At 42.0% G+C, this 15,380-nt stretch overlaps 1 protein-coding gene across 5 annotated transcripts in view; it reads right to left on the bottom strand.

The window, feature by feature from the left end:
- Nucleotides 1-10,119, bottom strand: part of cux1a (cut-like homeobox 1a) — a 263,240-nt gene extending 253,121 nt beyond the window's left edge. For all 5 annotated transcript variants that reach the window (XM_084075026.1, XM_084075025.1, XM_084075027.1 and 2 more), the window contains exon 1: nt 10,020-10,119. In XM_084075026.1, the coding sequence (XP_083931152.1) occupies nt 10,020-10,082 (63 nt within the window). In that variant the 5' untranslated portion in view covers nt 10,083-10,119. The remainder of the gene's footprint in view (nt 1-10,019) is intronic.
- Between the last annotated feature and the right edge of the window lie 5,261 nt (nt 10,120-15,380).

Below are 15,380 nucleotides of genomic sequence, written 5' to 3'. Positions count from 1 at the left end.
TTCTACCACAAGACTACACAAGCATCGTCAAAAGTGATAATGACCAAAGCATGCTTGATATTTCTCCTGTTACCAGTTAACCCATTAAGACCGGGAAAGCATCTAGTGTGTCATTTTTAGATTTATTTGGGCTATTCAAAAATAGCAGATCTACAAGCTCATAGTGCGGCACCAAGTGCTGCGCTATTTGTGAAAATTCGTGCAAATCTTTGAAGTTTGAATATATATATATTTTTTTAAAGCGAACATTTTTTACTCAAATCTTTGCTTCTGGGGGGTCCCTGGAACAACGTTTGAGTTGGGGGTCCACGGCCAAATACTAATACTCATTTTGGGGGTCCTTGACATGAAAAAGGTTTGAGAACCACTGATTATAGCAACACACGTTTTTGCAAAAAACTGTTAGGATTTAGAAGAGATTTGTGGAATCCCCAGAAGCAAAGATTTGAGTTACAAAAGTTCGCAAAAAAAAAAAAATATATATATATATATATATATATATATATATATATATATTTCAAAGATTTGCAAAAATGTTTTTTCTAAAAATAGCCAAAGAAATCAAAAAGTGACACACACAGACGCTTTCCCGGTCTAAATGGGTTAATTCCCTATAAATTAACTCCCATGGAAAATATCCACATTTGATATTCCCCGAATTCTACAACCCTGTGACCAAAGTAAGCCCGATAGCGCCTACACACACAGCACAGCTGACACAAGTTGTCGGAGACTAACAAAACTCTCAGTCACAAGCATCTGCAGTCACATTCTTCTCCTCTTGCATTCATTGTGCGCTCCAACGTTAACACCTGATCATGATTACTCTTCTGGCGGTGCGACAGTCAAAGACCTTGTCTGAAGGAAAACATGACAAATGGAATCTACACATGTCGGGCCTGGAGGCCCGCCAAGCGTCCACCGCCAGACAGACACAATACGAGCAGCTGAATTCAACTTGACTTCACGAAAACAGCTTTATATAGATATACGAGATAGATAGATAGATATACAAGATAGATAGATAGATAGATAGATAGATAGATAGATAGATAGATAGATAGATAGATAGATAGATAGATAGATAGATAGATAGATAGATAGATAGATAGATATACAAGATAGATAGATAGATATACGAGATAGATAGATAGATATACGAGATAGATAGATAGATATACGAGATAGATAGATATATAGATAGAGTGATCTTTTAATGTTAGATAGACAGACAGGCAGGCAGCCAGGCAGACAGACAGACAGAGTTACAAAGCCATACAGCTGACTAGTACTGTAGGTAAAACAAAATAGGTAAACAATACAAAACATATAAATCTCCGTACGTAAAAGATTCCGCCAATCCCGCCTGCCCAAGCTTGTCAGCATTCAAATATAGGCTGTAACATGTAGCATGCTGTAAAGCACACATTAACACAGAGCTTAATTTCGTAAACATTTAGCAGAATGCGTGGGGGTGCATCGGAAAACGTTTTCCCATCGCATAATCACAGCGTCCCTGATTGGTTCGATTCCGGGCGGTGTTGCGTGTCTTTCCCCCCCGTCTCTGCCCGCACTACTCTATATCCCGTCTCGCTCGCTCTACATTATCCTGTCGCGGTAAAAAGGCAAAATTTAGCAAATGCCCCCCCCCCCTTCAAAATACCCCTAACAAGGAAGCCTTTCATTTCACGACTTCAATGGTCTGACCCCCAGAGATGCAAGATCCTGTGGGCAGGCAAGGCAGTCGAGGAAGAGTTGATGAAATATTTGAAGTCACCACATCAGACAATAGTCTGATTTCACCCTTTTCAGGATGTTTGGCAACACAAGTTTCTAAACTGTGTAACTCGCCCAGGACAGATGAGAGGGTGAGATGACAGATCCACACAGGGACGTCGGTACTTAGTAACGTATTGACCACTTTCAACCTGGCGTCCCTGTTGTGTGGGCACGTCATGAAAATAGCAGATCTATCCAAGCTTGTAGATCCGCTGTTTGCCACATGACACCGGCGTACAACTATGTACAAAAACGAATAGGTGGTGTTGGTGATTTCTTTTTTAAGGTTTTAAAAAGTAAAAAAAAATCTCTACTACGATCACTGCTGTAGCGTTTTTGCTCTGGAACAGGGGTCTTCCCTGTCTCTCCAGCTCTTTAGTAAACAGAAAATACATTTTCAGGTTGGGATACCAATACCAATTTTATCCAATCAGGAGAAAGAACCCCAAAAAAAAGACCATTTATCAGATTCAACTTGAATGTTTCAATTCCAAATTTCTCTGATCCTTTTTTTTGTTTCAACATGTCCGATTTCACTTGTTTATCCTGTATCCTGTACGAGTTCTCTCTCCTGATTGGATATCATTGGTATCCTGTCCTGAAAATGTATTTTCTAAAGAGCTGGAGAGACGAGGAGACCCCTGTTACTGAAAAACACGCTATGATTAATATCAGGATAGAGAGAGACGTTTTAGTGCTTATAAAATGTATAACTCGCACCCCCTTTAACTGGTTAAACCCATTTAAATCCCTACCAAGGCACACAAATCTACGCTTCACCTAAACTCAAAAAGAGCTTATTTTTGTGTCTTTGCCTGGCCCACAGTATCCTGCCTGTCAACTCCCGTCTTTTGCAGTTGTTTTTCAAGCCCGTCCCATGTATATTTCAGTATCACACAATGCCCTGCCCCCGCTTACAATGGCGAGGTAATACGTTATTTCCAGACGTTACATAAGTTATGTGAGGTAGGTAGTGACACATTAGCTCCTGCTTGCCCGCAGGGCTTTTCCACATAGGGATAACGTTTCAGAAAATATGGACAGATGTCAGATTTCAGAGTAGTTTGGGCGTGTGATTATGTTTCAGAGACAGGCTTTGGGATGGGGTGGGGGGGGGGGGGGGGTGGTTGAGTTATAGGGCAGACTGTGTGTGAATGGCTGTGTGTGTTGTCTACACTGGGGGCTATCCCATCTCTGTGTGGTCTACGACACCAGTAGTTCACAACACTGGGAAATGTGCAACACTGTTTTCGCACTCGACAGTAAACAAAACCAACAGTATGAGTGTCATACAGGGTATCTGCACATTTCTAAAGTGACATCATAGCGACTTTTAAGACCCTTTTGATACCTCTAAAATGAAAGAATAAAATAAAATAATAATAAGACAATTACTACAAAAGTAACCAACAAACTATACTATAAAAAATTATCAAATATTGCCTAAGCAATCTACAAGCTCACAACGCCTCACATTGCGAACTGAGTTCTAAAAGAATTCACTGTACGACTTAGCATAAACTATAAAGTAGGGTTTTAAGTGGTTAATCGATAATGAAAATAAGCCGAGGCTGGCCGTAGCTTACAGCATGCCCATGTGGTTATGTGATCTGTTATGATTGGTGGAAATGATGAATGTCTTTCTCCAGGTGGCTGAAAGGCCTGGCTTTAACCTGTCAGAAAAACTGACCTAATGGCTTACTGCTTCCACAGTCACACACGGACCGGAGCTGGCCCGTGATCAAATCCTGCCAGTCACACACACACACGCACGCACGCACGCGCGCGTCACACGGGTGCATTATACCTGTGAGGACAAAAATATTTACACAGCAATTTTATCAATGCCATTTTTTTTAGCTTTTTGTGGGGACATTTGGCTCTCATAAGTATAGAAATACAAGTACACAAACACACACACACACACACGCATGTCGGAGGTGTGTATGCAGATGTGAACCAGGCAGCCACGCCTCAGGCACCTGGCGGAGGAGTCTAACAAAAACACCCTATCCTCACACACAGTAACCTCTCTCACAGTCCACCTCCAGAAAGAGGCCAACTTGGACATGGCTACGTCACACAGACCCGACCGACCGCAGCTTCATCATCACCCTCCTCCTCCTCCTCCTCCTCATGTTCTGTATTGGTGCAGCTGCCTCGGCTAATATCACCTGAGAGAGCTTGTTGTGCCATGGTGTAGTAGAGCCCGACCCACGCCGGATTTCTGAGTCCAATGCTAGTCCCAAATGTGGAGAGTCCTAGACCACCGTTTACCCATGTTTTGAGGAATATTGGGTCAAAATACACAAATAAATAAAAAGGCATTTTATTTCATTTAAAGGGGCACTAAGTAATTTTTTTTGAATGAATAAAATGTCATTTAGTCCAATCTGTTTGGTAGATTAATGTTAATGCAATATCTTCTATTGAGACATTTAGATCATGTCAAAGGTCATGTCTCACCTAGACACATGATCTGAGATGAATTTTGACCTGAAGGTCAATTTATCCCCTGAGCAAGCAGGCAGGCTCTATTAGCTCAATGGTAAAAAAAAATGTCAGCACTTGCGCAGGAAACCGGGTTCAAATCCAGAGTAGGAGAGGAAAGTTTCATAGCGCAGCTTTAACCACAAGAAGCCTTATTTAAAATGTTTCAAAAGTAGCCGATCTATAAGCTCACAATGCGTCGCAATGCTTTTTATTTCATTACTTGTTTTCCTCCTACAATGATTGATACACAGTAGGGGGCACCAGGTCCACAGTGGTTCAAAATCAGGACACATCGACTGCATAATTGCCCGATACCGACGATGACGTCCAAAAAGTTAAATAATGGCCGAATCCATACACCCGTCAGGCTCCAGTGGTTATGGCAAGGCTCAGAACACTGGCCCCTGCTTTCAATGCATACTTTATGCAGGGAGTTGTGTGTACTGTATGGCTGTTTAAACTCAACAACCACTCCGTTTGTGAGTGGGAGGGGGGGGGTCTGAACTGTTATTAAATGTGCAGTGAGTGATCTTTTAATGTTAGATAACCAGATGATAAATGGCACCTGTTCGGTTACTAAGAGACGTTGGTGCTTAACTTGGATTCCTCTCAATTGGTGTGCCGAAGGATACCATGAGATTTTGTTTAAGCTAAGTATTGTTATGCTGGCTATAGCTTTCCAGGCACATCATTTATCATTTACCTGTGATGCATACTATTTATAATGTAATAATAAAGGTAAGATTGGCATAACACTGAGCAGGATGTAATCTATGGTATGGTGTCTTTTACTGGAATATATTTATGTTGTTGATATTTGAATTCCTCAGTAGGAATAATAAGTAGGTGAACCAACACAGTAGACAGATGGAATAAGCCACTCCTGATGAAAAGCAGGTCATCTGGGAGTAATGCGACGGCTGCTTTTTGGTGGTGTACTAGAATTGAAATATGCTGTTTGAAAAAAAAAACTAAACAATGAAACTATGTTGTTGAGGGATAGAATATGACCAGATAACTGCAATGTTACTGGTTCCATTCTGGCCAGAGCATTACCGAGTTAGTAATACTGTATGTCACGGGTGTAATTACAGGTGGTCCATGATGGGAAAATGTTTTTTAAATGTTTAAAAACAGAATATATTGTAATGTGTTGTCTTCAATGTGTCAATAAATATATTTAAACACTATTTACATCAAATCTTTTTTTCTTTTCTACTAATAGTGTGGGGGAAAGAAAGGCTCGAAATTAAATAATGATTGTTAAGGGCTTGACATACTTAGTGCTTAGTTAACACAAATAACAGTTCCACAAGCTCAAGTCGTGGGCTTGTAGATCGGCTATTTTCGGTGTCCGACACTGGAGCAACTAAGTGTAAATCCAGCAAGATCCTTCATCTTAATAAAAATTATAATACATAAAATAGAATGCCTTCTTACTTTGGCATTGAGGATTGTTCACAATATGCTAGTGGTCCAGACCTCAATAAAGGTTGAGAACAACTGTCCTACAGTATCTAAATAAAAATAAACAAATATTGGTCCAAAATAAATTCATTGCTTAAAAGCATAGAAATTTGTGCTTTTTTATTTTTTTACCATAAATATGGGTTGCATTAGCACAGGAACTTTCTTAACAATCTTACATCAAAATATAGGTCTATTTTACTCCAATGTTTACAAACATTGCAAACCTACAACCCCTGGATATGTCTTTATTCCAGTTTTTTTTGGTCAGCATGTGTTAGTGTCTAGCTCACGGATTGGTAGCCTGGTAAACCCTCCCTCCGGAAATCTCATTTCCATTTGATTCCAGGAGTGAGTCTGGCATGATTTGCCCATTGTGGGAGTTTCTAGCGGAATTACCAGCTAACCGAGCCTATCAGCGTCGTCGCTCAACGTTCTGTGATTGACAGCGACAGTTGGCCAATCAGGTGGCGAGTACGAGTGAGCCCGAATGGGACCGAGTGCAGCCGACAAAAATGGAACGAACCGCCATTGTTTCTGTGGCCAGTTACACTTTTTACTTTCAATTTTAAAACGGTCTCAAACTTCTTTTTTGAGGCACGGAATTTACTTTTAAGATATCGTTTGGATAGAATTTAGTTGTTTAACTTCATATATGTGGTAAATTAATCATGACAGAGCCTATTTAAAAATAAAAATGTAGAGAACCGGGAGGGGTGGGCAGTGCCACGCATGTATCCCAATAAGGCAACCTATTTTGGGCATGGCCGTCTCAAAAGTCCCGTTGCGTCACATTAGTCTGGAGGTCTGCTGATTGGCTGGAGGGGAACAACGATCATTGGCTGAAGGGGTTGTCAGTCAACGGTATTACTCCCGCCCAACTCCAGCCCACAGCCAATATTGCAGAATGGGCGATCATGCCAGACTCACTCCTGAAATCAAATGGAAATGAGATTTCCGGAGGGAGGGTTTACCAGGCTAAGGGATTGGGCCTTTAACCAGGAAAAGGGATATAGCCACCATTATTCTTTAGGTTGTTTCCTGCTCAGTGAGGGAATGCTGAAACACAATTGATTAAATTGTTTGAGTGTACATACAGTACAGCTCTGGTTAAAGCTGCACTACGCAACTTTCCTCTTCTACCCCGGATTTGAACCCGGTTTCCTGACATGCTCAGATTGGACAAAACTACATTTTATTCATTAAAAAGAGTGACATGGTGCTGCTTTAAGGAGTCGTTTTAGAAATGTTAATTATAATTTCAATGCTAATTTATAAAATACTTAAGGCTAACTAAATACTTAAAGCAGAAAGTGACCGTAGAGGAGGAGGGATGCCATTAAAAAAAAAACATTACTGTGTTGTTGCATCTGTGGTGATGATTTACTTCCAGATTGAGCTGTTTAAATGCATTTAGACCTAAAGATTTAAGCAGAACGCCCACCGCAAAGTTGTCCGTTTTAATGGCTTGAGTGGAGAACAAGCCATAGAATTGACTCCGGAGCAACAATAAAACCTCTGTCCAGAGTTTCATCTACTGTAGTCCCTGTTCCTCAGTACATTATGCACTTCAAACCCCAGCATCCATTCCGTATTGTGGGGAAAGCTTTCGCTGAAAATAGCAGATCTACAAGCTCACAACGCGTTGCAGCGCGACGCGTTGTGAGCTTGTCGATCGGTTATTTTCAGCGAAAGCTTATCCCCACAATAGCAGAAAACCAAAAACACTAGCAGAGAGCCCTGAGGGATTCCCGTCAACCATATGGGGTTTAAAGGGATAGTTCACCCCCCAAAATGAATTTATTCCTATCGATTAGTCACCCCATGGAGACTTGAATTAATTGATGTTTTTTTGTTTTTGTCGCATTCCTATAAGCCAATAATTTGATGACCGGCACGTTCGGGTTTCGGTAGGAGCCAAAAAAAGGAGACTCTTTGTGTCTCCTAGACCAGAACCGCTGCCTACCGGTCCGGTCCACTCCACTGATCATGTTTTGGGTGAACTATCCCTTTAAGTGGTTATATCACTGTTTCTCAACGTCAGGCTTGGGGACCACCAGGGGTCCAAATGGACCGTTACGGGTCTGTAACACTTAAATTCATGCTGAGTAAATTGTGTAAACTGGAGTCCCAGAGATTTGTATAAAAAAAAAAAAAGTTGCCTATCAAATGGGAGTCTATATCAAACTGGGGGTCCTTGAAATCTAAACAAGTTTGAGAATCACTATCATTATATTAAAGCTGCACTATGTAACTTTCCTCTTCTACCCCGGATTTGAACCCGGTTCCCTGCACAAGTGCTGCTGACATGTTTCACCATCGAGCTAATAGCGCCTGCCTGCTTGCTCAGGGGATAAATTAATGATAAATTGAATCTTGACCATCAGGTCAAAATTCGTGTCAGATCCTGTGTCTATGGTGAGACATGACCTTTGACACGACCTAAATGTCTCAATAGACGAGCAGGGAGAATACAACCACCCCAATTGTATAAGTTACATTGTATTAACATTCTCTACCATGTCAGATTGGAAAGAATTGCATTATATTATTATTTGTTTTAATGCAAATGAGACATCCGGTCATACTGAAAGACTTGGGACCACAGAAGAACATGCTGGCATGATGGCTCAGCCTCTTTCTCAAGTCAGCGGCTGACAACAGGCCTACACAATCACAATCCACATGCCAAAGCTTCACATCCATCATCAACTCACTATTCACAATACACAAGCACTTTTATGAACTTATGAGAGAGAGAGAGAGAGAGAGAGAGAGAGAGAGAGAGAGAGAGAGAGAGAGAGAGAGAGAGAGAGAGAGAGAGAGAGAGGGGCGCATAGTAGCAGTTGCAGTGATACAAACACTGACTATTTCAATATCAATAGTTGAACTGTAACTTTGTATCTACAGTAGGCCTATCTAAACGTTTCATTTCATTTTCATTTGTTTTGAACAGCAACCTTAAGGTTAAGTACGGTAACTTACTGCTACGGAACTTGCCTGAGTGAGAACACAATAAGCTATATAACAGCTATAATAAGCTGTTATGGGTTATATAATAAGCTATTATTATTTTCGGTATGAAAAAAATAAAAGCCAGGCCAATGGGGTCAACGGGGGCAGTAAGCTAATTTAATAGGTTATCTAAAAAAAACGATCTGATCCCCAACAGTAATATCTCCTCAATTCTAGCAGGAATAAGGATCAGATTAAATACAACCAATTTATAGCTGCAGTTCCCCAAATAATAACTTAAAACACACATTGAGCGTCCAACCTGCTGGGAAAGAAAACAACGAATCCCTCATTATGTGACCTATAGGCTACAAAACAGTCTGGAAGAACAGCACCTTTCACCAGACAAATTCTGGCGCAAACATTTCCCTACATAAAAAAAAATAAATCTATATTTTAAGGATTGTCGATCTGCTATTTTCAGCGAAAGCCTTCCCCACAATAACAGAAAACAGAAAAGATACTAGTATTGAGCCCTGAGGGACTCCGGTTACCCAAATGGGGTTTAAGTGGTTCGACATTTCCCGACATCAATTCTTTATACTATATTTTAAGGATCGTCTATTATAAATAAGTCAGCCAATAATAAAAGTCCAGACTTGGTATAGCAGCAGCAGAACAGAAGTAGTGCCGTGCAGCAGCACCGCACAACAGCGCCACCTCGCAGGGAGCGCAGCACAGAGTAAAAGGAGCGCATCAGGCACTTTTCTCATTGGAACAGCACTGTGTAAACACACGCACTGTCTGCGAAATACAGACAGTCCACATTCTCACTTCACATTCTGCTAAAAGACACTTGCAACTTTCTCATTCTTTCTCAGTCCAAGAGACCTTTTTAAAAAACCCAGTGCTCTGACCCCCCCCCCCCCCCCCCCCCCCCTGCATATCTCCATGGAGACCGCGTCCCCCCCTCCACCCCCCTCCCTCCCTCCTCCCCTCCATCATGTCCCGATCGATGGGAAATTGAACAAAGAGAGAGGGGATCAATTTCCGATCAACCGGAGGGAGAGAGTCAGCGGCGCTTTTTTTTTTTTTTTTCAATCAATGGAGAGGGGTAGAAGAGCGGCTTCCCCACACACACACACACACACACACACACACACACACACACACACACACACACACACACACACACAACGCGGGGACTGTCTATAGAATACAACTATAACAGCCCCGGCACAAGCAAAGAGGGGCTTCCAGAGCCCCCCGAGCCGAGGCTCCACCGGCACACCGCACACACTGGAAGGAAGGAAAAGGGAGCTGACCTGGAGCTGCTGTAAATCAAAGCGCTTCCAATATTGAACCATCGATCCCGCATTGGCCGCCATCTTGAGACATATTGAGCCGCGGAGTGAGAGAGAGCTGATAGAGAGAGAGAGAGAGAGAGAGAGAGTAGAGAGAGAGAGGGAGAGAGGGAGAGAGAAAGAGAGAGAGAGAGAGAGAGAGAGAGAGGGAGAGAGAGAGAGAGAGAGAGAGAGAGAGAGAGAGAGAGATAGAGAGAGAGAGGGGCTGGATGTTAGAGTAGAACGAAGGAGGGGGAGCGCCACGTAAAACACGGAGCTGGAGCCATTTGAAGTCTACGCCGCGGCTTATTGAACACAGGGCTGTGTTGTGTGGAATGGATCTATCGAACGGGAAACCTGTCATATTGAATATAGAGAGGAGGAGGAGGAGGAGGAGAGGAGAGGAGAGGGGGGCTGGCGGTGCGCCATAGCGGCCAAAAACACGGGATGGAGTTCCCACTTTTAGGAGAAACTTTATCAGTAACTGGATGTGGTGTTTTTTTTAATGCCGAAGACTTAAGTGCTTTGAAATTGATTTGTCTTTTCCCCCCTTTGTTTTTTTTTTTGTTTTTTTTTGACCAGAGTCCCTCAGGGCTCAATATCTTGCAAAGCTGTGTGAGCTTGTCGATCTGCTATTTTCAGCGAAAGCTTTCCCCACAATACCGATGCTGGGGTTTAAGTGGTTAATCTAATAGTCAGATCGTATTTCATTTTCGGTTTATCGCAAAAAAGGATTGCTTTTGCTCTCGAGTTGACTACATTAATTGCCACCTTAACTCATATAGTGAGAAAGTAGGCCCTAACTATGTTTATTTGCATAACATAGGCCTATTGCGATTGCTTTCTTATTTGAATGTTTGGACTGGTTGAAGTGCACTTGCCAAGTAGCCATACATACATATATACTCTACTCTGTGTTTGACAAACTCAAATGTTTTTTTGTTTGTTTTGCCTTTTACACTCGTTTTCGTTTTTTTTACTTCAGAGTTTTGATCTAATATTGAGGGTTATCAATGTAATAGTTTGTAGCCTAACAGATCTTATTACTGTATGGAGATACTGCTACAGTATATTTCTATCTATCCAGTGGTGTAAAGTAGGCTAAGGCTACATTTACTCAAGTACTTTAAGTACAATTTTGAGGGTTTTCGTTTTACTTTAGTGAAGTAACTCCAAATTTCTACTCCACTACATCTCAAAGGCAAATATTGTATTTGCACAACAATTATTTGGAAACTTTAGTAACTAGTTACTTTGTAGATTTTGATTATTATTACAATACATACATTAACCTCTTCAGCCCTACATACATTTCGGCCATTTGAAGAATTCCGGACTTTTACTTGTAACAGAGTATTTCTACATTGCAATATTGCTAATTTTACTTAAGTAAAAAATGTGAGTTATTTTTCTACCCCTGGCTACAGTATATTTCTGTCTATCAAATGCTTCAAATTCACCCAACCTATACGTGTGTATAGGAATAGTAGGAATACTGTATCTACTCATTGGATAGTAGCCTGCATATTAAATTAAATAGACTTCACTCTCTGTTATGTGTAAACACACAATGGCTTGTTGCTCTATAGTCTAGAACAGCACTGGCCTACTTGGGCAGTTGTGTTGAACTTGAACTTGAGCTTGGGGAACAGCGCCTCTCTTGGTATGACTCCAGAATGACCTGTATGCAACTTTGCAGACAGCATTGAATGAGCAGTGTGTGTGTGTGTGTGTGTGTGTGTGTGTGTGTGTGTGTGTGTGTGTGTGTGTGTGTGTGTGTGTGTGTGTGTGTGTGTGTGTGTGTGTGTGTGTGTGTGTGTGTGTGTGTGTGTGTGTGTGTGTGTGTGTGTGTGTGTGTGTGTGTTTATTTATTTATTTAGAGAGAGAGAGAGAGAGAGAGAGAGACACACACACATACAGGGAGAGAGACAGAGAGAGCACCATATATTATAAATGTATGCAACACTTATTTGAGGATCATTCATATTTATATTGATTTAGTGATAATACATGCAAACCCATTAGAACAAGCATAGGATAGGCCTATTATCTGTCCTCAATTCTTTGACCAGATCCATATTGTGTCGATTATATTTATTTATTTATTTTTTATCTCTGAACTTGCCTACAATCCCTTTAACATGTGTTTTATGTGCTAATGACCAATTATAAAATAATTTGTTTTGATAACTGTCTGGTGTAGAGGGTGTAAAGAAACTATGGTGTTCACAGCTTTCAAGTATAATTGTATTAGGCTATTTGAATGTAAGGTTAAATACATTACCCTATAGGCTACACTGTAATACAACTGTTTCAGTGTAAGAGCGTCAGACAGGCCTACACTGCAGCCAAGCCTATATATGCCGCTGAGTTTCAGCGATAATTTGGTAAATGTCAAATTTGCGGTGAACCAGCAGCCATCTGAAACGGTGTACATTTTTTTCATTTCCTGTGATCTCTGTTAGAAATGTGTGTTTCCTGTTATAAGCAGGCGAGATTGTTGGGAATCAATGTCACACGGGGGTAACAAGAACCATCTGACAGCCATATTGAAATCCCATTCAGCCAACACGGTAACACAGGAAAAGCAATAGGCCTGCCTCCTTTTCCACACTCACTTAATGCATGTAACTGCGTTTTAACATCCCCCACGAGCGCAGCTCACAAAAGGGAAATGGGATGCCTGTAAACCGATGGGGTTTATAATCCTTCCCTCAGACAGCCAGGCAGGCACGGTCCAGTAAATCATTTGACGAAGGAAAGAGAATGAAAACGCCATCAGGTGAAACATCTGAAGAAGCCATTACTGAGGTCCTACAGTATGGGAGGTTGAGGTCAGCTCCAAGAACATGCAGCTTGGAAAAGAGATGGCTGAGCCTGCAGTGCAGCGCGCTGGGCCACCCTAGAACAGTGGTTCTCTATACATTGTCATGCCAAGGACCCCCAAATTGATACATATATGGCAGCGGGCCCCTGTTTGAAAAATATGTTGTGCCAGGGACCCCACACAAGATAAGATTTGTGTTGTTAGATTAGAGGTGGGGAGATAACAGTCTAGAGAGAGTCAAACCTATTTTAGCCGGTGAAATAATTGTGAAATTAAACTGTTTCTCATTCAATTCAATTCAATTCAATTCAATTCAATTCAATTCAATTCAATTCCATTTAATTTCCAATTCACTTAAACAAGTTGACCTGCAACATGTCATGTTTCAGCTATATGGCTGCTGCCTCCACATGAGGACACGGACAGCAGCCCTAACGTAGTTATTGCATTATCAGAAATTGCATGCCACCAGTACACAGAGCAGCTCAGTGGATATTATTACAACTGATTAACCCCTTTCAACCTATAGCATCCTTGTTGTAGGTGATTTTTTTCAGTTTAAAGGGTTACGAAATAGAATAAACCATGGTATCGTTGAGTGTCCATGTCAGCCCAGAGAATCTTTGTTTGTTACATTTCCAAATATAGGTATAGGTGACTAGGTCTGTCGTGTCAGTCGGGCTGTACAAGGACTTCATGGTTGCTCCCATAGAGAGCCTATATATGTAGTAGCACAATACAAGAGATCTAGCATAAAAGATACGAGGCCCTTCAAAGGTCTGTCCGGATAATGTTTAATCTGTATTCTCCATCGTATCGACAGTGTCATTTTGGCACGCAACACATCATACATCGAAGTATAAGTCAGGCTTTAATCAGGCCTAACCGAGTGTCTTAAGAGGCCTATAGTAAAGTTTAAAAAAGCGCCATGAATTTTCTGTTTCTCATATACTGTAGGCTGACGGATCAGTGTGGCATGTGGTAGTTGTGTGCTGTTGCACCACAGAGAGAGAGAGAGAGAGAGATGGAGTGTGTTGCTGTTGGTAGTGAGGAGCAGGAGCAGGAGGAGGAGATGGGGTCCCCACAGACCCCTCTGGTTCTCTCCTCTCGTCAGTAAGGGGCCCTACAGGGACCGTTCACTCCAGCGCACAGCGTCCCACTGGCAATTTGTTTTGCTAAACCCACCAACACACCACTGCACCCTTCGGAGAAAAAAAACAAAAAAAAAAACATCTCTCCATTTCCTCTCTTACTCCCCCCCTTCCCTCTGTTCCAATCTCGCTCTCTCCAACACCCACTCCCCCCCCCACCCCCCCACTCCTCCATTCATTCCGGGTCCTCTGGGGAGCCCAATTAGGGCCGTCTCTTTCTGTCTCTCCCACACACATAGATCTAACCAGAACTCCCCACTTCTCCGTGTCATCTTATTTAATCAAATAAGGGGCCCCTCTGGAGGGTTCCGCTTGATTTAAGAAGTCTGCACGCTGGATGCAATTTTAATTAAGGTAGCCTTTTTTAGAAAGACACACAAGCAACGAACGGGGAGACGGGGAGGTGAGGATGCTGCAGCATGCGTGCATGCATGATGTGCATGTGGGTGCGTGCTATAACATAATGCAGCTTGCTTGTACATTTCCCTGACATTTAAACTTTACGCCCATTCAGCTGAGCGTCTTATCAACTCTATACGTTTGGTGAGGGTTCGAACTTCGAATCTCAGTTAGGACATGACCCTTACAAGTGCAAGCCTATAGAGAATAAACTCCTGATCATGGAATATCAACAAGTTCAAGGGGTCTGAGACTTGCACATCATTTATCATCACCTGTTTTTCAGCTGAACATATACTGTATTTCTGCTGAGCAACGGGGTCGTACAACAAAGCGTACATTAGCCCTTAGTGCAGACAACGTGCCTGACTGTGATCCTTGAAAAGCTCACAATCATCACTATAACAATGTGTAGATTTTCATGGACAAGTAGCATTAAAAAAGTCTCCTATAGAGTCCTCTGCTGAGAGTAGGCCTACATTGCCATCTAGTGGTGTAGTGTGAGTAAACTGATAAACCCCTGTTAAAGGACTGTATTTAAACAAGACCAGTAGACCTGGTTCTGCCAGACCCAGAATAAGTACTTTATAAAATCACTACGTCACGGCTAAGCCGGACTTCACATGACGTGTCAGCCTGTGTCTATGCCCATGTATGGACGAAAGGGGGACAGACTTTTATAAGCCTTCACATGACGTGTCAGCCTGTGTATGCCCATGTATGGACGAAAGGGGGACAGACTTTTATGGCTGGAACCTAAGGGCAAAGGGGGCATGCCCATGTATGGAGAAAACAGGTACAAAACATGCCCATGTATGGACGGAAGGGGGACAGACTTTTATGGCTGGGGCCTAAGGGCAAAGGGGGCATGCCCATGTATGGAGAAAACAGGTACAAAGCCTCATGTAGGCCCGACCCCCTGGGTCTGGCAATAAAAGGGGGATTTTTTCATTTGTTTTGTTTAAA

The sequence above is a fragment of the Gymnoscopelus microlampas genome (genome assembly GCF_963454915.1).
Source record: "Gymnoscopelus microlampas genome assembly, chromosome: 12".
NCBI classification, from domain to species: Eukaryota; Metazoa; Chordata; class Actinopteri; order Myctophiformes; family Myctophidae; genus Gymnoscopelus; species Gymnoscopelus microlampas.
The sequence above is the reverse complement of the archived record's forward strand: the minus strand, read 5'-3'. Positions and strand labels throughout refer to the sequence as shown.